At 44.3% G+C, this 24,471-nt stretch overlaps 1 protein-coding gene across 1 annotated transcript in view; it reads right to left on the minus strand.

The window, feature by feature from the left end:
- The window catches only part of Lrig1 (leucine rich repeats and immunoglobulin like domains 1), a 101,542-nt gene that overhangs the window by 61,694 nt on the left and 15,377 nt on the right, over positions 1-24,471 (minus strand). The window contains exon 2 of the mRNA XM_036180401.1: positions 1,382-1,453. Within this exon, the coding sequence (XP_036036294.1) occupies positions 1,382-1,453 (72 nt within the window). The remainder of the gene's footprint in view (positions 1-1,381; positions 1,454-24,471) is intronic.

Consider the following 24,471-nt stretch of genomic DNA (forward strand, 5'->3'; position numbering starts at 1 on the left):
AGTGGCGGGCGGATCTCCATGAGTTCAAGGTCTACAGAGCTAGTTCCTGGATATCCTGGGCTACACAAAGAAACTCTGTCTTGAAAAACAAAAAAACAAAAACAAAAACAAACAAAAGAATGACTGGGGACTACATTAAAGGATGCTCCAAAGGTAGCAAGCCTGGTGTTCAATAGCAGTGATGCTTGGCTCTGCTAGGAGGTACCGGGAAGGTGAGCCTCTATTGCCTATGCTTTTATGTCAGATTCATGAGAAACACAGACGGTGGGCTGACACCAGGTATCACCACTGACTAAACTGTTCCACCTCTGTGGGACCCGTGAGAAAGTACCAGGATAGCTTTGTGTCCCAATTTGTCAACAGGGCTTTCCATGGAAGGGCACTCTCTTACACAACCATCAGGTAACCACGATTTTCAGTATGCCTATTGGCACTACAACATGCCCTTCAAAGAAAACAGGGGCTGGTGTTAGTCAGGCAGTGGTGGGCGCACGCCTTTAATCCCACACTCGAGAGGCAGAGCCAGGCGGAGCTCTGTGAGTTCAAGGCCAGCCTGGTGTACAGAGTGAGATCCAGGTCAGGCACCAAAATTTTGAGAAACCCTATCTCAAAAAACTAAAAAAAAAAAAAGAAAAGAAAAGAAAAAAAAAAAAAAACGGGCTGTGGCAAAGGGAAAGAAATTTAATATGGCACCACTTTATCTACAAGGGCTACACTCCTCGGCCCCCAAGGATACCTGGAGCCCCACATACAGTCTTTTTTCCATATGTAAGTTGTAGTAAGAGAACGACAATAATTAAAAGAATACTTACAAAATAAAATGTGTGTGAATTCAATCTCTTACACAAAATCTTATTGTATTTTCATCTCTTCACTTAAAGGACCTACTTCAGAGCTTCTTTTTGGCGTGTCCCATTGTCAATAATGCCAATTCTGTGCTTTGGGACCATTACTAGGGAAAACGGGCATTACTCAACATAAGCACCACAATGCCATGGCTGATGATCTGATAACTGGGCAAGTGGCGTGGATAGTGTACCCAGTCTGGACAAATGGAGGATTTGTGACCTGGGCAAAACACCGCAAGACTCCACTGCACCACTCATAATGAGTGCAGCTTGAGCTCATCAACTGTTTACTTCTGGAATTTTCTACTTTGAATGTTTGGTTGATTGTGGGTAACTAAAAACGTGGGTAACTAAACTTTTAAAAACTAAAAAGAGGGATCATCCTAGTGCCATTTGTCAGTAAAGACCTATATGCAAATGTCCCTTCCTATACGCTGAGACAACCCACCCAGGAAAGTGAGAACAGTACAAAATGCAAGGGTTTCCCCCCATCTTTCTGCCCTCCATCCCTATAGGTTCAGGGGAACACTCACACTTCCTGTAGATTCGTCAAGTCCTTAAAACCGTCGGGGTCAATCTCAGAGAGTCTGTTATAACTCAGGTTTCTGATAAAAGAGAAAGTGAAAAACAATAAATTAATAGTTGACATTGCATCGGAGACTAAGAAACCTTTCCTCACTCACCAAGTCCCTCAAAAGAAACCCAGTCCCTCTGCCTAGTGACCTCCCGTCCTGTTCACTGTTTAGTAACATACACTGCACTTTGTAAACACACCTCTCTCCTCATCAGCTTCAGTGCACACAGAAACGCACAGAGCACAGCTGGGAACCCACACGGCTGAGTGGACTCATGCAGACTTCAACAGGCCCAACTGGCTACCTAACACTTGAAAAACTAAGGTGGGCCAGTGCTAGTCCAAATGCTTTGCACTGTGTCAAGTCCAGGGACACCCATTTTTTTCAAATTCCATTTACTGGGACTGGAGAGGTAGCTCAGCGGTTAAGAGTACTTACTGCTCTTGCAGAGGACCTGAGTTCAGTACCCAGCACCTACAAGGCTTACAACTGTAACTCCAGTTCCAGAGGACCTGACACTCTCTTCTGATATCTGCAGGCTCATACATACATGCAGTGCACATACATATACTCAGGTACACACACATATAAAACAAATATTTTTAATTACATTTATTATTTGTGTGTGTGTAGGTCAGAGCCAACCATGTGCACCTTTAATGCTGCCACCCTTTAATACAATTCCTCATGCTGTGGTGACCCCCAACCATAAAATGATTTTTGTTGCTACTTCATAACTGTAGTTTTGCTATTGTTATGAATCATAATGTAAACATCTGTGTTTTCAGATGGCCTCAGATGACCCCTGAGAAAGGGTCATTCGACAACCCCCACATTGTGACCCATTGCTCTAAGCCATTCATTCTTATTGTTGTTTTGAGAGAGGGTTGCCCTATGTTGCCCTTGCTGGTCAGGAAATTGCTATGTAGACCAGGCTGGCCCAAGAACTCAAGAGATCACCCTGCCTGCCTCTGCTAGGGAGCGTACCATCAAGCCTGGCCTTAATGACTTTTTAAAAATTAATGTTTAACTAAAGTATCAACATCAAGTACTAGTTACAGAATAAGAGGTCAGGTTGTCAGCACTTCATATTCTAAGCCAGTAGTTCTCCACCAAGAGTGATTTCAAACACACACACACACACACACACACACACACACACACACACACACGGCAACGTCTAGAGATATGCTCAGCTGTCAGCACTGGTGGAAGGCAGCACTAAGATCTTGTGGTTTAGAGCTGCATATACGCTCAAACATCCTGCCACACCAAGCAGTCAGTGTCCCACAATCGGCATCCAGCACCTCAGGGTCAGTACTAGTCAGACTGAGAATCTTGGTCTAAACAAGAATTTAAGATTAACTTTAAAAGTTCGGGAGAATAGACAAAGTTCAAGTGACGTTTAGAAAATGAACACTACAAGATTCAGAATCGTAAGGCTGTGTATGAACACAGGATGCCCACCAATGAATAAAATTAGGAACTGCAATCACAAGAGAGGGGAGCCAACTGGTAGGGATGTATGTTGGGGATAACCCCATCAGGGAAGCCACAGAGGTACAGTATTCAGATAATAGCACCCATCCTGTTCAGAACTGGGCCTCTCCCCCTGGCACTGCCAAGCTATAAAGCTTTAGCTGCAGACAGAGCAAGTTTGGCAATGTTCACTCAGCTAAGTTTCTTTAACCACAGGCTGAGCACAGCCAGCCTGATCCATCACGAACAGAAACCACTAGAGGTAATCAAAATGAGCTTCCCCTGCCACAAGTCCACGCGGGCCTGCGTGTGTGGCAGAGGTTAACATGTTTCATCTTGGCTATTAGTTCCATTGACATTAATGCCAATTAACAATACTACCAATCATAAATGGCAACTATCTTTGAAACTTACTCCAGAGACATTTCAATCAATACTACCCTAGAGCTGATAGCCATTTCACTGTGAACTCAAAGACATTCATCTAAATAAAAGTCAAACTGCACTTGAAACTAATGGCCCATCTGTGTTCATGGCACAGTCTGAATTAAAAGCAATTTGTCCAGAGATTAAGTTACCATAAAGATTGAAGGTGGTAATTTTTAAACCACACACTGAAGTCAAGTACGAGCTTGTCTATGCTTGGGAGGTATTTATTAATGAGTATAGAGACATTAACAGCTTAGACCTGGGAAAGAAAACCCAGTTTGAGAGAATTCCCTACATAGTAAAAGGGCTGACTAGACTATCATGTTCTGCTTTGATGAGATTATCAAAAAGGGTATGGGATACTGTCTTAGGGGGTAGAGAGAACATCATCACAGGGAACTGGCATGCACATACTGAAGAGAATTTAATAAAAGCTCTCAGAAGCCAGAGCAGGTAAGAGCAAGCAGACTAGGTGGCTGATGGACCGAGACTAGCATGAAGCCTGCCCACCTCCCCACGCAGGCACCAGAGACAAGAGCCAGTGCTAACACCAGGCTAGGCTTTCAAGAGAAGCTCAAAATCTGAATTCTTATGAGAAAACATTTTCAGTTCAAAAAAAAAAAGTTACCAAGGACGGGTCAAACAAAACCTCTCTGCCAGCCACCCCTGGCCTGAGGAGCACAGGTTTCTGCTGGGACCTGGACTCCTGGCTCCTGAAGCTACAGGTTCAGAAGGCAATGGCCAGGGGAGGAGCTGGGCTCAGCAGGCTTGCTACAGCTCACTGATGGCTTTGTTTTGAACATTCTAAGATAAAAACCATGCCTCTCCTTTCCCACCCCTCATATGTCCCCCATTGCTTTCAGAAATGCTAATCAGGTCTGCCTAGAGGAGACTGAAAAAGAAGCATCTTGGGACTTGACACCAATGTGACAGCAAGCAGCTCCGGGGACAAGACCCCAAGTGTATTAGCCCTCTCTGGGTCAGCCTGGGTAGTCACTGAACCAGAAAAGCCACAGAGCAACACACGTGCCAAGGGACTGCCTAGAAGGGAGCACTCTCCCAGAGCACCATGGGCAGCACACAGCAAAGGTGCTACAGCTCACAGCCACTGTCCCTAGGCAGAGCTATTCTAGCTTTTACGTTAGACAATGGTCCTGAATCCCTGAAGAAACTGCGAGACCTCAAATGTATTATCAGGAAAAGAGGGAAACAGCACAATTCCTCTGTGGAAATATAACAAGGAATAAAATAATAATAGACATCAGCCAAAATACAAATTCCCAACACTACTTGTTCACTGCTGTAAAATGTATGTAACATAAAATTTAACATTTAACCATTTGTAAGCTGCTGCTCAGTGAACACACACTCAGACACATCCATCACCACCACCACCAGTATCAAATTTTCACCATAAGATCCCCAATTCCAATCTGCCCTCGATATGCCAGCCATCATTCTGTCTCTATAAACTCTTCTCTAGGTACCATGTGAAGTGGAATCATAAGACATTCTGTTTCTGGCTTACTTCACTTGACATAATGCTTTCAAGGCTCATAGATGAATCTCATCACAGATGCCAAAGTTGTCACTGCTTTTGATGGTTGAATAATACTTGGTATGAACATCCTACATTTTGCTTATCTACTAACTGCAGACAGACATTTAGCTTGCTTCTAGTTTTGGCTGCTATAAATAAAGCAATTATGAGCACCATGTATTTTTCTTTTTCACAACTTAAAAAAATTAAGTCTTTTTAACCCTTTGTCTTCTATACTTACTAACATTTATTTTTCAACATTAAAGGAAATAAACTTAGCCCAAGAAGCCAGCAGAAAAGAGTATGAATGTTTATTTCCACCCCAAGAACAGTGAAAGGGTTAACTACTGAAAACCATATTCCTCCAGGTGGCAGCTGATGTGCACACACATCTAAAGCATCCCACTTATTTCAAGGAGCACGGCTGCCCCTTCCTGCCTGACATGTGAACGGGTCTTCAGTGAAGGGTTCAGATTCTCCTGTCAAAACAATCCATCTGTCAGCAGGACACACACTGTCAAAAGTATTTCTGGACTGTTAGGGAGCAAAGAGCTCACAAGGAAAGAAACCTCTGGGAATTTAGTTTCTGCCAACTGCAGCTTTCACTGAGCATCATCAGCCATTGTCACAACACAAATCGCCCCTGTTCTTGCACAAAGAGCAGGCAGATCTTCGAACAATTGGACCCAGCCATAGATACTTTTTCAGCTAATCTGCTGAAAGATGGCCGGGCGGCCCACCGTTTGCAGAACACACAAGAGGTAGGGCTGCAGAGAACAGCTCAGGTTTTATTCAGGCGTGTCTGAAAAGCACACTGTTTAACAGGACACGACAACTCTGTGCTCACTAAGCATGTTTCCCAACAAGCTCCCTTCCCTGAGCCAGAGAATTTCAATAGCTGAGAAATCGCTACCACCATGTACACCCAAACTAACCGTGTGGCCTTGTATTGAAACTACTTAATATATCAGAAAGTATGGGCTCAGCTCCTTATCACATTAACTGTATTTCCAGCACTCAATAGACACATGTGCACTGTGTGGAGGAGGGGCACTTCAGTTGTCGATGAAATTTCTGTTGCACTGCATGGGAAAGAACCATAAGCAAGCAATGCTTCTAAATCATATTCCAGTCAGCAAACAGATTAAGTGAAAGGGCAGCTACAAAAGGAAGATGGAAGCTCAAAGTTAATCGCAGAGCTCAGGGAGAGTGCTTGCCTGGCATGTGTGAGGCCCTGGGTTTGATCCCCAACACCAAGCAGTAGGATACTGATATCAGTTCAGGGCTGTGGGGGTACTCGGTCGGAGAGTGCCTGCCTAGTACTTGGAAGATCCTGGGTTTAGTCCCCAGCACTACAAATCTGTTTCCTAATAACACAAGGGCTTTGTTTAAAATGTACAGTGATATTAACGGACGAATCCAAGTCTTTCTTTTTCCTTTTCTTTTTTTCTTGAGACAGGGTCTTAGGTAATGTAATTCACACTGGGCTTGGTGCACTAAACAGGTGAGAATGACCTTGAACTCCTGATCTTCCTGCACCTCTTAAGTGTCAGGTTTTGGGTATACGTATACACCACCAGCCTGGCTCCCAAGTTCTTCTCCAGCAAGTTCTTAACTATCTCAGCAGGAAAGGGACAGCGGAAAGCTCAAGTCCCTTGAAGGAAGGTGATTCTAACAAAAACTGCTCCAGTGTAATGCTATAGGCTTCATCGGGATTTACAAAATCTGAGCAGCACCTTCCTGGATTATAGCCTGAACCACATGTTACAGACTTGGCAAGTGGTCTCCCCGTTGGCGAACAATAATCCATTGACTTCTTGGAAGCTGAGTGACAAAAAGTGCCACTCACATTTTGAGTAAGCTGTGGCGAGGAGGTCACCCCACTTTACTAGACGACACAACGGGCAGACTTCTTCCCCCACACAAGCCTCTACAGGCACACTCACAGGGAAGGAAGCACCGCAAAAGGCCTTTCCGCTTCTCAACAGACCAGACCAGAATTCCAAGCAGAAGGAACTGGTCTTAAATCTGTGACAAGCATTCCCCACTGAGTGAGGTTTCCCTATGCAGTTTGGTTTCCAAGTGAATCTACTTCCCATTACTCAGCCCTGGCGAGGCTCCTGGACAGCACTGAATTTTTCATAGTTTAAGCTTTCAGATGTTGGCTAAACTGAGTAACACAGCAAGCGGGGAGGGGCGTGAAGGTTATAGGCAACCCAACCGCCAGATTCTGAGTATCAGCCAGTCCCCAGGGCTAGTCCGGGAAAATCATTTTCATGATACTTCATGCTCTGGCCATTCATCTCGTCTTCAACCTCAGAACTTGCAATGTTTGTCACCCATTAAAGAGGAAACTGCCTGCTGGGGGCCAGAAAAGCAAGATTGGTCCTTTCTAGAACTTCAAGTACAAGAACTGTTCGAGCCCTTTGAGCCCCAAGCATTAGGCCGTTTCTTCTGTGTTTGTGCCTTCTGGGGAATCACATGTCACACAGCAACCTCCAATGAAATCACTGTTGTGGCCCTACATCAATCTGCCAGGTTTGTGAACATAGGAAACGCTTTAAGACATCACATGTCCTTATCTCTTTTTCCAATGTAGATGCTTTCCCAAACCTACACTGAAGGGCCTGTTAATACACATTAAATTAAGTGTTAACAATACAATTGCAATTAAGCTAGAACCATTGGTCTGGAGTCCACACCCAAAGGCTCTCACACAGAACATCCTTGCTCTTAAATAAGCCACAGTCACATAATCCCAAGCAGAGGTTAGCAATGGAATACCTTCCGTGAATAAGAAAATAGGAAGTGAATAGTGTCCCAACAAAATACATGCAGCTCATTTGGTGTTTCTGGTTAATTCGATTCAAAAAGGCAGTCATGGGTTGCGATTATTTCCAATTCTACAAATGCTACTCAGACCATCCTCCCTGAGAATAAAGGAGGTCTAAGAGGTGACTCAAAAGAGAAGCCAACACAGCCATAACAACACAGCCATATAAGGATAAAGCTCACCCATTCCTCTTTAAATCAATTCAATTCACTGGTGTGAGCCTCTGGGTTGTTTTGTTGTTGTTTTTAAGACAGTGTTTCATGTGGCCCAAACTGGCCCTGAAAGTGCTATATCCAAAGACAACCTTGAACTTCTGACCTTCCTGTCTCTCTCCCAAGGCCTTGGATGACAGGCATGTGTCACCACACCTGTTTTAGTAGTGCTAAGAATCAAACCCAGGGCTCAACACTTACTAGGCAAGCACTCTACCAAGTAGCATCTACAGGCGGGGGCCTCTGAATTCCAATGCCAACTCATGCTGCCTCTATGACCTCAGAAGGACTTATATGTACTCTGTCCTAACAGTATACACATCACCCCCCTGGTTTCTCTGATAGAGACATACATCTTTTTCCTCTAGTATCCAATAATAGTCAAATTCAACAAATGTTTGAGCATATGCCTATCATAAGCCTTTCTGCAGTTTATTCTAATTACACATGTACATATACAGAAATATACATATACAGGGGGCTGAAGAGATGACTCAGCAGTGAAGACCACTGACTGTTCTTCCAGATGATCTGGGTTCAATTCCCAGCACTCACATGGCATGTCACAACCATTTTTAACTCAAGCTCCAAGAATGTGGCTCTTTCTCCTAGCTCTGGGGACATTACACACATGTGGTACACTGACATACATGCAGACAAAACATCCATACACATAAGGTAACTTTTAAATGAATAAATAAATTCTGATAAAATTAGGACAAGATGTTTTCTGTTGCCTGAAGATTACAACTTACTAGTCAGGTAGGATTCCTGACCAAATAGACACAACCAAATGGCTCTCAGAAAGTATCTCACAGTAGCAGACTAAAAGTTGCACATGGGTAGATCTTGAACCAAAGCTGGGCTACCAAGAAATGTGTTTATTTCTGATTGAACAATGTTTGGAAAAATGATTCCAAGCACCCACATGGTAGCTCATAACCATTTGTAATGGTTCCAGAGGGATCTAACACCCTCTTCTGGCCTCCACTGGCACTGCATGTGGTACACAGGTGTAAGAAAAATACCTGAACTCACAAATAGAAATAAATAAATGTACACACACGCAACAACAAACAAACAAAAACCCCAAAGTTTTCACCGATGAGTATGCTGCAGCTTCTCTTGGGTATTTCTGTACCAACAGGCTACTTGTATTTTATAAGCAATTTACTGACCACAGACCTCACCACTCTTGCTGACACCCTCTACGCTCTATCTGCTTGGTCCCCTCTTGCATCCAGCACCCTTACAATGGGTACATAAAGCCCAGAAGCATCCAGGACAGGGTAGATCTGCTGTGGTAGGAAAAGATTTAAAAAAAAAAAAAAAAAAAAAGCTAAGCCAGAAAGGAGTTGAGAGGAAGCTGGTTTCTGGGAAAGGGGGCTAGAGGAACAAAGATGCCGCCGAGTAAAAAGTACAGCAGCTGTCACACGGCCAAGCGATCAGGACCTGGTAAGGAAAGGGCAAAGTGGCGAAGGGGCCCAGCACTTCCTGGCCCACCCAACAAGCAGGTGAATCAATGGTTATACTGGTCTCAGAATGCCAATCACTGGACCGTTAAAATCCTTGCCACAGGAACAGAATGAGCTCCCTGCTCCTCCAGGAAACATTTTAACCTAAAGCATCACAACACCTGACATGTGTTCCTGCCACCACTGCAGACGTCAGCATCTGCTTTCAGCATCAGAGTCTACAACAGGAGACTCTAGGATCTGTTTTCCTTACAAAATCTTTGTTTGGACAAAGAGAGAAGAAGTAGGTACGTTTATTTTATTATTTAAGCATCCTTGGTGGAGGCCAACATTGAGAAGTCCACAATTTTCCCCTAATAGTCATTTGTTAACATGGTCTGTAACCATGTTAACCCCTACAAATGAATTAATTCAATGATGAAGGTGCACGCCAGCCCATGATTGCTGTGGTTGGTGAATACTTTATAAACAAAAGGCATTCATTTGAGCAGGGAATGGCTGCCTGCCACAGGCCTGACCATCCCATAAATCTACCACCAGAGGAGCATCACCATGACCACCAAAATGGGATGAGGTACCGAGGTCCACCATTTTGACTTTACCATTAGAGACAGCCTTCAAACAGTCTTAGAAATGGGAGTGCGAGGGAAGCGGGGTCACAAGTCTAGCCCCTCAGAATTGCCTTTTCCCTATTCTATCAGCTCTAGAAAGGAGCCACACACTCACACTTCCAGAGTCTAAGCTCTACGAGGCTTTGGCAAGTCATTACTTGCACTGCAGCTACCCTGGGCCCCAGTCTACCTTTTGCAGTATAAAGTGTGGACCTGCCTCAGAGGTAGGCACTTTATAAGCTCAAGACGGCCACCAGGCCTGAGAATAGTGTCCACTTCTGGCTACTTACTCTGAAGTCAGTAATGCTCCTGGGGAGAGGGTGGAGGAGTCATCTTCCAAATGCTCTACTGAAGCAGGAAATGGACTTTTTGCCTCGGGAGCAACAAAAATCAGGTGGGCAAAAGGGACAGGAAATGAGGGGTGGGTGAGACTGAGAAATAAAAAAAAAAAAAAAAGTATTAATCTAGTAAATAAATTTGGAATGTTGTGTTCTCTAAGTGCTTTGGTAAGTTCACTGATCTCAGGAGACCAGTTTCCTACAGAGCTATCCACTGCAAGAGTGTGTTTCCTGTGCTCACAAGACAGCTGTAAATTCACTACGTTGGGGTGTGCACAGGAAGATGGAAACCGGCTACCCTATGGACACGTCAGATGGCTCACAGAATGTAGTTGTCAAGTCTGGCAGAACCACTGCCCACAGTAGCACTGTGACCAAGCTCCTGCTCCAACAGCCAATGACTTTCTACTTCATGTCCAGAGACTCACATCTGTGTGTTTACACTAAGAGCCGTGAGAGGATAACTGCTTAAGAATAACCATCTCAGCACAGCTCCGTAAGGAGCACTCCTGCACGGGGTGGCCACGCTCCACGCCGGTCTCTCTGGCAGACAGTATAAACAGACATTAAGAATGAAGACTCCATGATTCATTACTTCCTCTGAGTACAACAGGCATACATCAAAACAAACAAACAAAACTTCTCAATCTGGGCCACCCATCACACCCCATCCTAAACACCATTTTCCAGTTTTCTAGAACCAGGAAATGACAGATATTTTGTATGCCCTCCACACACACAAATCTAACTCTACCTCCTAACATAAACCAATCAGAGAAAATATTAGTACAAAATTTCCTATCACAGGAATGAATGAAAAAAAACCTCAATAATGACTTACTTCTTGACATATAATGATCAGGAGTTATTGGTATTTATTTATTCATTCATTCATTGGTTTTCTTTCAGGTCAGAGTTTCTGTGTGTAGCCCTGGTTGTCCTGAACTCACTCTGTAGACCAGGCTGGCCTCTAACTCAGAGATTCCCCCTGCCTCTGCCTCCGTCTTCCAAGTGCTGGGATTAAAGATGTGCACCACCACTGCCCAACTATTTAGTCTTATTTTATTTGATGAATGTTCTGACTACATGTATACATGTGCCCACAGATGTAAAACGAGGATGTTAGATGCCCTGGTACTGTTGTTACAGACAGTTGTTATAGACAGTTGTGAGCTACCATGTGGGCACTGGGAATTGTCTAGGTCCTCTGGAAGAGACCAGTGCTCTTAACCACTGAGCCATCTCTACAGACTCTTCTCATGTTTAAAGTAAGTAGTTGGAAGGAAAATTCTAGGCAAATACATTCTGGTTTACAAAGGAACAGTGTATAACATGCTGCCTATCTTCCTCCACTAAAAGGGAGGAAGGAGGAAATGAAAGTGGTTTGTTTTAAACAAATACAATTGTACAAACAGCAGCTCACCTTAGTGTTATCAGTACTCTTTCCTCTCACTACCTTATAAAAAGCTTTACTAGGCAAATGACATAAATGAGTGTAACAACTTCACCATGTTGCAACTTCTCATTTAAAAAAAAAAATCCTTGCAGAGTGGACTGTCAGCTTCCATTGCATACATGTGTCCTTGAATTTTCAACTAAAATCACACCCACTGCTTGCTATTTGTTTTTATTTGATGTCACTCTGAGTCTTTTTGAAGTCCAAGCATCCAGAATCTTTAATCCAAATATAAAAGCCCACGTTTATTGGAATTTACCATGATGTACCCCATTATACATGGACTTAAGTGTAATGTACCTGCAAACATTATTTCCTAGACCAACAGCCTCTTTCTTGCCTATCCCAAACTTAGAATTGAGAATTACTCAAATGCAGAAGGCAGAAACCCAGAAGTGAATGAACCAAATGAGAAAACAGACAGGACTCAAACTGCACAGGCACCTATCTTCTGCATCACAGGGAGGCGTGGGAGCAGCTAGCTAAGTATTTCAATGAAGACACAGTTTCTAAGAGGTCAGCTGCATGGCCAGCCGGAAGCCAGTTTTCTTTCTGCAATAGTAAACCATCATGAACACTATGAACATGAAGGACTGTCGGCAGCATTACCTTCTCTGCTTGAGAAGCAGGAGGACAGTGGAAATGACCCTGACGCTCCTGACAAGATCTACGGTCAGAGTCTGAACAGCAGTATTTCTGTGCACACCATTCATAGGTGGCTTTCTGCTGCTACAGCGGGGACCTTCCTTTGTACTGGGTTACAAGTGCAGAGAGTCAGAGGAGACATGCTGAGGCCTCTCCCCTCAAATATATCAAAACCCCATCACATCTAAAGGAAAGCTGGCTATATAACAAGTATTTCTATCTTTGTTTTTTACTCATTCGTCAAGTGAGGCTCACAGTAGCATGTCATGCCTTCCCCATAACAAAACTCAACAGTTCTAGGTCATTTGCTCCCAAAAGACTGGTCTTAGAGAGTTGATATGAGCAGCCAACTCCATTAGCTAAACAAGAAGCGAATGATACACTACTGTATCTATGGGATAGGGCCAGCCAAGTTGATTAGAAGTGCTAGCAAAAGTCAGACATAAATGACCTCTTTTGGAGTTCTATTTAAAGGCAAAATCCCAAGAAATACAACACACATACCTAGATCTTCTGTATCCTGTGTGTGCAAAAACTAGTCATTCCACAGATCTAGATTCTCTGTATCCTGTGTGTGCAAAGACTAGTCAATCCACAGACCTAGATCCTCTGTATCCCGTGTTGTGTAAGAAGCAGCAGAATCGTCACCCCACAGAGCATCTTCCTATCTCTGAGCAGGAAATCAAAGCCCAGGATCCCATGAAAACCGGACACTCATGAGACTCTGCCCCATGAACAGCTAGAACTTCCATCTATAACTTTTTGTGTAAAAACAATCCCCAGTCCCACCAATCACACCTTTTCAAATACGCTACCAAACCAAAGCTGATGAGCCTGTTCATCACCCCATCGTACATCATGACCCTACCAAGACTTCCCTGGCCCATAAGCATAAGGATAGGGAGGTGATTTGCTGCATAGTTCCCACTAACAAAATCAGCATTATCTTCAGGAGTGTCAGGCTAGTTCTTTTCCATAGGAGGGATCAAAGTATGGTCTGGGTGGGATTCGGGCAGTATACTCAGAAGACATCCAGCTCCGAGCTCCACATCTACACAGCAGATGGGTCTATACAAGTTTTCCCTTTCTTATTATGATCCCACACTCGGTCTTCAAATCCAACAACCATCATTAAGAGGCATTCTGATCCCAGGTCAGCCCGATGGCTGCAAAATTGTGCTGTCGACTACCCTCATTTGTAGCAGACTCAGCCATGGTCAACAAGCCAGAGCCAGCTGAGATCAGGCCAGCCTCTACCTGCACACACACAAAGAGAAAAACCAACTCCCAAACCTCGAGAACCAGTGCAGAAGAGCACCTGCGCAAACCCGTCAGGGGTATAAGGTCATGAGCACCTGAGAAAAGAGCTTTTATTCCTAGGGGCATGAGGCGAATGGTAGACCTGTCACACTGCTGGTGTCAATATTTATCTAAGGCCTGGGTATTCATGATGGTATAAAACCAGGCACCTTTTCAAGTCAGACATTCGTGTAATTTACCACTACAAAGCCCCCAAACAGAGATTCATTTACAGCTTGAGTTTCTTCTCTTCCATCGCCATCCAGGAGGCTGGCGGCAGGACCCACCGTTTATGTCGGCACTAATCCCAGCAGCCTGGGAACAATACGCTCAATGTACTTCAGAACTGCCAATATCAAATGGCACTGCACCTGAGGACAGTAAAGAGGCAGGGGGGAAGGCAAAGCACCTGCTTTCTCCCTCCCACGGCATGCATGCTTTATGCCCTGGAAATGAGCAAAGCTGTGGGCTTGCAGTGAAGTAACTGAAGCCCCAGCATCACGTCTAGCACCTCCAAGCATTACTAACTCCACAGCACCATTTCAGCCACCACTACTCAAAGCTATGTGAAGCTCACAGGAAGACCTGGGCTATGAAACGGCCCCTTCTGGTCGGCTTTGGTTTTCCCAAACTCCTTCCTCTCTCACCCTCCCCCCACTTTGTCCCACTCTTACTCCAAATGAAAGCCTAGTCACAATTCTTCTTCCCAGGTAAATGACAGAAGTGATAACTGCCCCATCAACATCAATGGCTATCCTCGAGTCCCCAGCGAATGCTCCCTCTGTCTGTCTGTCTGTCTGTCTGTCTGTCAGCGTTCCCAGCACTGAGGGCACCAGAATCGAAGTGCTTAGGAAGGAGGGCTCCCCAGTGACAGAGTCAAGCCCTGCCTCAAATGCTCTTGTGAAAACTGCTAGCCAAGTGACACTGGGGCCGATTTCTCAAGCCAACCCTTTTACCCATACTCTTTCCATGTTACACATATAACATGTCTCCCAATGGAGGAGTGCCCCTACCAAATACCTCTCTGTGACTTTAGATACTCAATGAATTTATACATCCCAGTGGCTTACAGAGCCCATTCCCTTCTTCCTGTTCCCAGCAGAATATGATGGCCAGTGAGGAGCTCCCACACACCATGCACCAACATTCCTCACCCTGCTTTAAATATGCTGGATGAGCACACACAGATTCTCAGCCCCAAATGGTAACAGCTGAGGGTGTGGTTAGTTTTATTTTTTTTCTTACATAAAAATACACCTGACACTTAAGTGGATAATATTTCCTCATGCATGTTGAAGTTAATCATTCACAACCAACTAGCTTTCATCAAGGATCAGAAAACTTGAAGGTTGCTTGTGCAAACACTCCTGTTCTCAACAGCTGCATATTAACTGTTGGCTCTGTTGCCATTAGGAGCAGGTAGCACTTCAAAGTGTTCTTTGTGAAGCCAGACATACCACTACCCAGGTTCCTCGGCCCTGGGTTCCACAGTGTGCAAGACCTGCACTGCATCTGCCTCTCAGAGCAGGCAGACAGGTACAGTATTGCAGTAATATACCACACGGATGCTATTTGCTGTGGAGACATTACTGTAATCATGCTTTCCTGTTTCTAAGCTGGACCCTCCAAACTGGCAATCCCCAAAGATGCCAGGACACAACAGAGGCAAGTGTGTGGCTAGAGTAACCACCATTCAAGAGACAAGCTGCTGGGCCTCCAAGGACCTTTCTTATCACGGGAGAAAGACATCCTCTGTGCCTGTCACCCCATCCCTTTACCCTCTCACCCTGACTCTCTGACCCTCTTTCCTCAGTCTCACTTAAAATCACTCTCCTTCATTTTCCAAAGAAACATTACAGCCAGGACATGAAACCTAAAGGTGTGTACAGATGATGCCTTCTCCAACCACTATCTGAGTGTCTTCAACATGCTGAAGACTAGGAGATCACCAAACAGCGGCTGGCTATTATTTCAACCAAAGGAAATTAAGCTGGGGGTCTGGTTGGCTGCCCTGAGTGGGTTTATGAATCTCCTAGCAGCAAGGCAGCATAAAGGTCCACCTGAGCCTTGTTAACAAGATTGACTGTTAACCACCACACACTTCACAGTGGCTCTCACCCTTCCACGCTGCCACCCTCACACAGTTCCTCATGCTGCGCTGACCCCCAACGATAAAATTATTTCCGTTGCTACTTTATAACTGTAATTTTGCTACTGTTATGAATCTGTAAGTATCTGTTATGCGGGGTATCTGTGACCCCTGCTAAAGGGTCACTCAATCCCCAAAGGAGTTGAGACCCACAGATTGAGAACTGCTGCACTTCAAGGAAAACTATCATCTCCACTTTCCCACACACCTTTTTGTTGTTTGGTTTTTTGTTTTTTTTTTATTTTGTTTTGTTTTGATTTTTGGTTTTTCAAGACAGGGTTTCTCTGTGTAGCCCTTGATGTCCTGGAACTCACTCTGTAGACCAGGCTGGCCTCGAACTCACAGAGATGCACCTGCCTCTGGGTTTAAAGGCATGTGCTACCACTCCCCACACACTTTTCATACCTCCTTTTTGAAAGGACTTTCTGCAAGTTGTTTCAGAGAGTTTGAAAAGGTTGAAACTGAATCTAGTTCTTGGTTTGGGTTTTAATAAACTAAGACAAGAACAGACAGTGTTTTGAGTAAGAGAACACATCAGAAAAGCCAAGGGTCATACCCAGCTGGCTTGAGGATAAGTTAAGCAACTGATCACGTGTCAGCTGAGCTCAGGCATGCATACTTACTCTACAGGGGGCTCTCATACTACAAATCCAAAGTAATTTCCTAAAGCTTTTAAAATGCAGGTTCCAGCCCACATACCATCATAATTCTGAGTTCGGGGTCTATTAAAAAAATTTATTGTTATATTTTGTTAGTAATTTTTTAAGCCTACTGGCTACCTAAACATCTACTGTGTTAACTATGTCTTGCTTAGGTGCACCCACTGCCTAATCTCACAAAATGAGGTTCTAAGAGCGCGGCTATCAGTGCTTCCAAAGTGTACCTAAAAAGCTTACTACCAACACGAGGATGTCCCCACCCTCACCACGTCGTCCCACTCAGTTCTGACTACGTGGGAAAACAAAAGCAAAGAGCAGAGACTATCATTGCCTACCCAAGGTTCCACACTGCTTAAGAAGATCCCAAACCAACCTCCTGAGTAACCCATCGAGCTGATTTTGCTCTGTTTTCTTGCTTTAAAAGAAACCACTGAAAGCTGTGGTTTCCTTTCCAAATAAAAGCACCAGAGCCACGGTTTTCAATTACTTGCATTAGTCCATCACCCAGAAACTGTTCAAGTTCAATCTGTAGTCCCTCCCCCAGCTTCCGGTCTCCACCAAGCACTTCACACCTCTCTACTGTAAACCTGTCCAGAGCAATTACCCTGCCTACCTTTGGGCAGCCTCCATACAGCATTTCTGTCAAAATTTATAGGCCCAGATAGATGCAGATGCACAGCAAAGCTCAGCGGCTGCAAGAAAGCAAGTCCCCTTGTCTGTTCTGGTAGAGGCCAGCGAGACAACCAACCTGCAGAGACTCTGGCACCTAGAGTTCCCGCAGTAATCACAGCCATTTGCTGCTGCATTTACTGCTTTCCTTGGGATTGCAAACAAGAGGCGGGGGTCACTAGGCACGGACAGTTGCTCTTCTTGGACTTTGTGATGGTTCAACAGTCAGACATGTTCAGTAGGAGCCATACTTGGAATTTTGAATGTGGTCTTTTCCCAGACTAGTAGTGATGTGTGGTCTAATCTTTAGTCCTGAAGCAAGCGAGCCACAGCTCCCAGCAACCAACACAACCACTCACTGTGTTACTAAGCTACAAGTTACCGGTGGCAAATACATTTTCAACTTGGTGTTTCCAACTCAACATGGGTTGTGGGATATTATTACCTTACCAAGTTAATGAGCATCTGTAACACCTGTTTGTTTCTATCAGAAGACCCCAAGAGTTCTAAAAGTCTGAGGACAACAAACCTGAGAGGAACATCCCTGGGGAACAACTCAAACCTTACCTAAAATCATACTACTTGTCTCTTTTTAAAATGATACACACAGATTCTTCATAAACAGCCTAGCACTGTCTCCCCACAAAAACAATATGTACTTACTATATGCCCCAGCAATTCCACATGTACATACATATCCAAGGAACATAAACCCTCACACAAAAACTTACACATCAACACTCATACCAGGTTTTGTGGTACATGCCTACCAACACCCCAATGTCCAGAAGGCAGAGCAGAGCTAAGAGCAAGACCTTGTCTGAAGGGGAAAAGATCATAACTGCATTATTCTTACTAGCCAAAAGGTAAGGAAAGCCCAAATGTCTGGCTAATAAACGAATAAACAATATGTGTTATATCTAAACAACTGAGTATTATTCAGATGTTTTGAAAGGCGTAAAGATGATAGACAGATGGCTCAGTAGTTAAGAGCATTTGCTGCTCTGACAGAGAACCAGTTTAGTTCCCAGCACTCACATCAGACTGCTCACAAGTGTCTGTAACTCTAGCTCCAGGGGAGATGACACTCTCTTCTGTCTTCTCTGAGCACTCATATATGAGAGTGTATGCACATACATGCACACCAATAAGTAGATAACCTTTTAAGAAATAAGCAGAAGGAATAATATGTACATACATAAGAACTTGGAAAATATCAGGCTAAGCAAAAGAAGATGGCAGGCACGACAGGTCAGGTACCGTATGTTTCCAGTTATGGCCAACATTCAAAACAGGCAAATCAACACAGAAAGTAGATATTCCTAGAGGATGGAGGAGGAGGAGATGGAGACATCAACCAGCATGAGGTTTTGTGCCCCATCACAAATATAAATAAAATATAAATTAAAAACCATTAAGTACAAAATATAAAAATACCCCAGAATTAGGAGTGACAGTTGCATGATGCTGGACATACTAAAAACTCAGACTCTCAACACTTAAAAGATGACTGTGGTATTCACACTCTATCATGATTAAGCTACTTATTAAAAAGAAAAAAAGGAGCTGGGTGTTGTGGCACTTACCTTTAAACCCAGCACTCAGGAGGCAGAGACGGGGGATCTCTGTGAGTCTCCAGGACAGTGAGTGCTATATAGTGAGACTCTGTTTCAAACAAAAGAAAGAAAGGAAGGGGCTAAGAGGGGAAGGGAAGGGAAGGGAAAGGAAAAAAAAAAAAAAAAAAAAAAAGGCCCACTACCTCAGGACTGAAAATTCCAAACTGAAAATGCTACCTCATTTCAATACCACCAACAATGTACAAATAACCTTTTCCTTTCATGCTAGAAGACACAGGAGAGGCCAAAGTACCCACACTTATGATGGTAAACCTGGGATACCTCCATTACAGCCTCCTCATACCAAATTACCTCTTTTCTGCTTCTTAAAGGACACGATCGCTCCCAGGCTCAGCCAACCCTCTAGGCACAAAATCTGAGCTGGAGTTGATGCTCCCACAGTCTCTAGATTTTGAAAGAGCTTTTTTTTTTTTCTTTCTTTCTTTCTTTCTTCTTTTAAGTAATTATTTAATAAAGCTATGGGAAGCAGGGCTCCCAATGGCCAGCCATTCAAAAATTAAAAAGAAGCCAGAAGGCAGGAGGAAATGTCAGTGCATTGGGGAGAAAATAAATTAGTCATATTAAGATTAGGATCTAACCTCTTTCTGTGGTTGGGGCAGGAGGTTTTAGAATAATAGCATGCTATTTCTCCAAAACTCCCTCCAGAGGAAAACTTGGGAGGTGCAGCTGTTTGGTTCTGGAGTCAGGCTAGCTAGCATTTACTGAAGTTGGCTGAAGGAAGAGTCTCTATGTGAGTGGCCAGTGATCCCTCTGCACAGTATCTGCCCCGTCAGAGTCAAGAGCAAGGTCCTGGCCACCCTGGGCAGCACACTCCAGCACCACCGCAGCCAGCAGAGATGTGGTTAACCGGGAAGCCCCAGAGTCTAATGGAGCCAGGATGCTAGCCAACATCAAAGAGATTCTACTTGCTCCCCTTGTGCAATAAACTCCTTTCACCCAAGATCATTCACACTCCCAGAGTGCAAAGTTCACTCTGATATTGGTGGCCTTCTCACTGTAACCTTTTTGGCAAGCGCCCTTTGGCCTGGTTGTTCATTAATACATAATCAGAACATTAAAAGCATTGTTTCGACTTTTAGGAAGACTGTGGCCAATTTAAAAAGACACTGTTCCTAGGCTGGGGGAATGATCTTGAGCCTGGCAGAGAATTCAAATACACACAGGCTGGGAAAGGGTACAGAGTACATACTCACAAGCACACAAGGGTTAAGTGTTTCACAAGATGTTTCTGATATTCCCACGTGGCAAAGGGGCAAAATGAAAACAGTTATCTGGCCACAGAAATTGCCCTAGTGTTTTTCCCCTTAATCTTTTTAACACCGAGTGACTCCTCACTCCAGAAACCTCTCCAGGAAGTGGTATCTTGGCGGCAGGAGGAGAAATGGACGAGGGATGTCTTAGGCACAGTATCAGAACTGTCTGCCAGCCCTGCCCCAGTCTGCCACTTTTACTTTTCAAATCAGACACAATGACAGCTCACTTTAGAGACCGTGTTTACTTTGCTGAAAGCCACATTCTAAACACAGGCTTGTCTGTAGAAGGGGGGCAGCTTATGGTCCAACCTTGTTTATGTTCCAAGTAGGTTTGACAGAAAAACCACATCAATTTGTTTTAAAATAATTTCCATTTGCTGGAAGCTGTTCCTGGAGGGTTCTCGGCCACGCTAATCTTCTCTGATTCCTACCAGCTGTAGGTACCAGGCACAATGGCCACAGACAGGGTACCAGGATTGAGTGGGCTGAGTTGGCTCCATGGGGGCCACAGAGCCACTGCAATCCCCCTTTGTGGAACATAAGAGCAACTCGAGTCAATAAAAAAAGGAAAAGAAAGGGGAAGAAAAAGCATGTCCTGCTTAAGGGTCAAAACTATGCCAGGGCCACCAGGAGCACAGCTTTCTACAGAACTAGACCTGCCCTGTCTCAGAAACACCAGCTCTAGAGAGTTCAACAGTGGCCAAGTCTCAAGTCCACAGTTAAGGACACCAAGGTAAACTGCTGGAGTCAACATAAGAAACAAAGGAAACTTTAAAAGGCAGTGTCTGTGGTGAGCAGTGAGAAGTTGTCGGCCTTACCATCCAAAGAAGTGAAGACAAGGAGAGCACAGGTGGCTCTCCGGGTCTCTGGTCCACGGTAACGGAACACAAAGAAGCGTCTCGGAATGTCAGAGAGTGAGAAAAGCAAGCACAAGCTTCTCCATGGGTTGGCAGCAGCTTTCTTGGGGGAAGTCGTAGCAAGTCTTAAGAGTTTTCCTATCAAGAGCAACCTAGACTTGGTAACTCAGCCTAGGGAACCAAGAAGTACATAAACTATTACGCACAAAAGGATGACCAGCAACAGTTAGGGTTTTTTTTTCAAGAGGCTCAATATCAGGGAAGATTTTATTATGACTCAAACCATACAGAGAAATATGCATAATACTGAGTCTTTAAAATGTAAGTTGAAATTGTTGATATCCAATATCAAGTGACCAGCCCTGCAAACACATACATACAAGTAACAGTATATGGACTGAGCAGGTTGTATTCATATACTTAGGAATACACACACACACACACACACACACACACACACACACCACTCACTTAAAGAAACAGGGGTCATGAATTTGAGAGAGAGCAAGGGAGAGAACAGTGCATGGAAACGATTGGAGGGAGAAAAGGGAAGAAAAAAACTAATTACAGTTTAATATCAAAGAATAAAAAGATAATAAAAAATAAACAGATAAATAAGTAAACCCAAAACCATAATTAGAGTCAAGCATGGCACTTTAGAGGCTGAGGCAGAAGGTTTTGGAGTTCAAAGCCACCCTGGACCATACAACATATCATTGTATCAAAACAGACATCCATAATTTGAAACAGGTATTCAATTGAAACATCACTGCAAATTTATACAACAAAATGATATTCATCACTGAATAATGAGGTCAATTATCCTTTCTTTTGTAGTTTTCCTCTGATTTAATAATTGCTAACATTTATTACCATATAAATTAAAAATAAAGACTTGCCCAACAGAACAAAGCCTCCTCACAAAGCACCTTCCCCCACCTAGTCCAGGCAGGTACAAAGGCCTCCCTGCAGAGCCCCAGTCCAAGACCTACCTTCTAATCATCAAAACATATAAGGCTGAGCTCATGGCAGACTCCGCTTCCCAATGACCTGTGTTAGCAGCATCTCTGTGAAACTAAGTGCCCAGTGAGGACCCACATTGAGCCAGGTCAGCAATGACTCTTCTGCCATGAGGAGAGGGTCTGTGTATTTGAGGATGGAGTAGGGGCTACACAGAAAGGGTCAGATTTACAAGTCCACCAGGCCAGAGACTCCTGTTGTACGTGTTCCCTACAAATGTGTGTTGCCATGCTGGCTTTGTCCCCTGAGGGTACAGTAATCTGTACTGAATGCTATATGTACTCGATCCCGTCAAGGAGAGCAATCCTTCCCTCTGCCAAGAGCACAGGAAGAAAAACGACCTTGGCCTGGTCATGCTTTCTGTCAGGGAGGTCTTAGCAGAGTAACCAAGAGCTCAGGCAACCAAAACCAGCTGCCTGGCGAGGGCTCAGCATAAACTGAGCAGAATAACCACAAGGGGAAGGGTGTCTAGACAGCCTTAGTCTAAGTGAGAAGCAACCCTCCCCAAAACAGACTCCACCAGGCAAGGCAGCTCTAGCAAAAGAGCAGATGAGAGACCGTGTCAACAGTTCGGAACTACGCAGTGGGTGCCCTAGCCAAGCACAACTCAGAAGAGAACTGTGCAGTCTGGCCCACCTGCCAAGGACAGCCATGGGGAAGACTCCAGCAAGGAAGTAGAGTCCAGGGACCCCACGTGAGAGACAGGTCCCATACAGTACTTCCACTGCCTGTCCATCATCTTTTAAATTCCAGTTTTAAGGTGTTAAAACCTTCCTGTTCTACATTTTCTTTCCTTTTCTTTTTCTTTTTCTTTTCTTTTTTTTTTTTTTTGAGCTGAGGATCGAACCCAGGGCCTTGCGCTTGCTAGGCAAGCGCTCTACCACTGAGCTAAATCCCCACCCCTTGTTCTACATTTTCAACATGTGCACTTGGTAGGAGATGAAGGAGACCACCAGACAAATAGGTCAGTAGGAAACGGACAGATACATGGGCCCTGGGAAGTCTGAGCTATCCTGTCTGATTATCTCTACTGAACTTAGAAAAGCAGAGACAAAGAATCTGGCTCAATCAGTAGGCTAAGTATCTAAGGGGCATGAAGCCCCTGGATCAATCCCTATCCTTGAATAAAGCAGGTGAGGTGGCACAAGCCTGGAATGGCAGCACTTGGGAGGTAGAAGCAGGAAAATCTGAAGTTCAAGGTCATTCTCTACTATTTAGCATATCTGAGGGCAGCCTAGGCTATCTAGGACCCTGCCAGAGTGGAGAGAACAAATGTCAATGCCCTTGTCTACATTTGCATTGGTACTGCCCGGGCATTTTGTATGTTGCAGACTTCATGCTAGATTCTGTGAAAACAATGAAGCATTAAAAAGGAAGCTGGTCTTTGCTGTCAGGCAGCTTAGGGTGCCAGGTATCAACCAAATGAACACCTTGAAAAGCCCATATGAAGTAAGAGAGGGTCTTCCAGATGGGAATGCAAGTCAAAGGGAATGCAAAAAATAGTTTCCAGGGGAAGAAACATTTAAGAAGGACAGACAGGAGCCTCCAAGACAAAAGAACCTTCCTCCAGATATATACAAGACAAACAGCAGTACAGAAGCTAGAACAAGCTTGGGCATGGTAGCATGGGCAGATGGAACCAGGTAGGAAGACACTATGACGCTCAGGAGTGAGTGGACAGGCGGCAGCAGGAAGTCTGTTCTAATCTGTGACTCTGCAAAGACCCCTTGTAGCTGCAGAGGGTGGGGAGAAGGCAGGGACCAAACAGATGTGAGTCAACAGCTCTCTACTCCTGCCTCAAGTCTCCAGGACACAGAGAATAGGTACTTTTTAAAGTTCAATGTAAAATGTACCACAGCAATCAACAACCAGCATCTCCCTTCATTCCAACTCTGCATTCCTTTTTCTAAAATGAAGGGTTGGGGGCCATGGGTCACTGGTGGTCACAGCATTCTCCTAAGACCACATGTATCCCCAGAACACCCAAACCAAGGCATGCCAAGGATTTCAGGCAAGAATAAACTCCATCAGCAGGCTAAACTGTTTATATGTTCTTGAGTTAAAAATACATCGCTCGGGTCAGCGTTAACACCAGGGCCTTATCACCAAGGCTGTTTGTGTGCTGGTTACACAAGGCTGGACGCCGACCTCCCCATCTTTCAGATGAGCCTCAATCTGCAAACTGTCTAATGATACATCAGTGAGATTATAATAAAGCCACCAAATACACACGCATTTGAGAAAAACACTTTCCAAACCCAAGGGTACTTTACTGTTTATAAATAGTTTACTTTTTTTGATCCCCAAGCATATAATATTCGCAGTTGCTCCAGAAACCAAAGAAACACGCAACAGGAACACAAACCACAACCTAACAGAAACAATAAACAACAGATGGCAAGGCATATGTGCATGCTACCACCCTTCTCACCGAAGAGTTTGCAAAGCACAAGCCAGCCCGGGGAGAAACCTGTGCTGCAAAATCAC

Source organism: Onychomys torridus, chromosome 3, assembly GCF_903995425.1.
Source record: "Onychomys torridus chromosome 3, mOncTor1.1, whole genome shotgun sequence".
Lineage (NCBI taxonomy): Eukaryota > Metazoa > Chordata > Mammalia > Rodentia > Cricetidae > Onychomys > Onychomys torridus.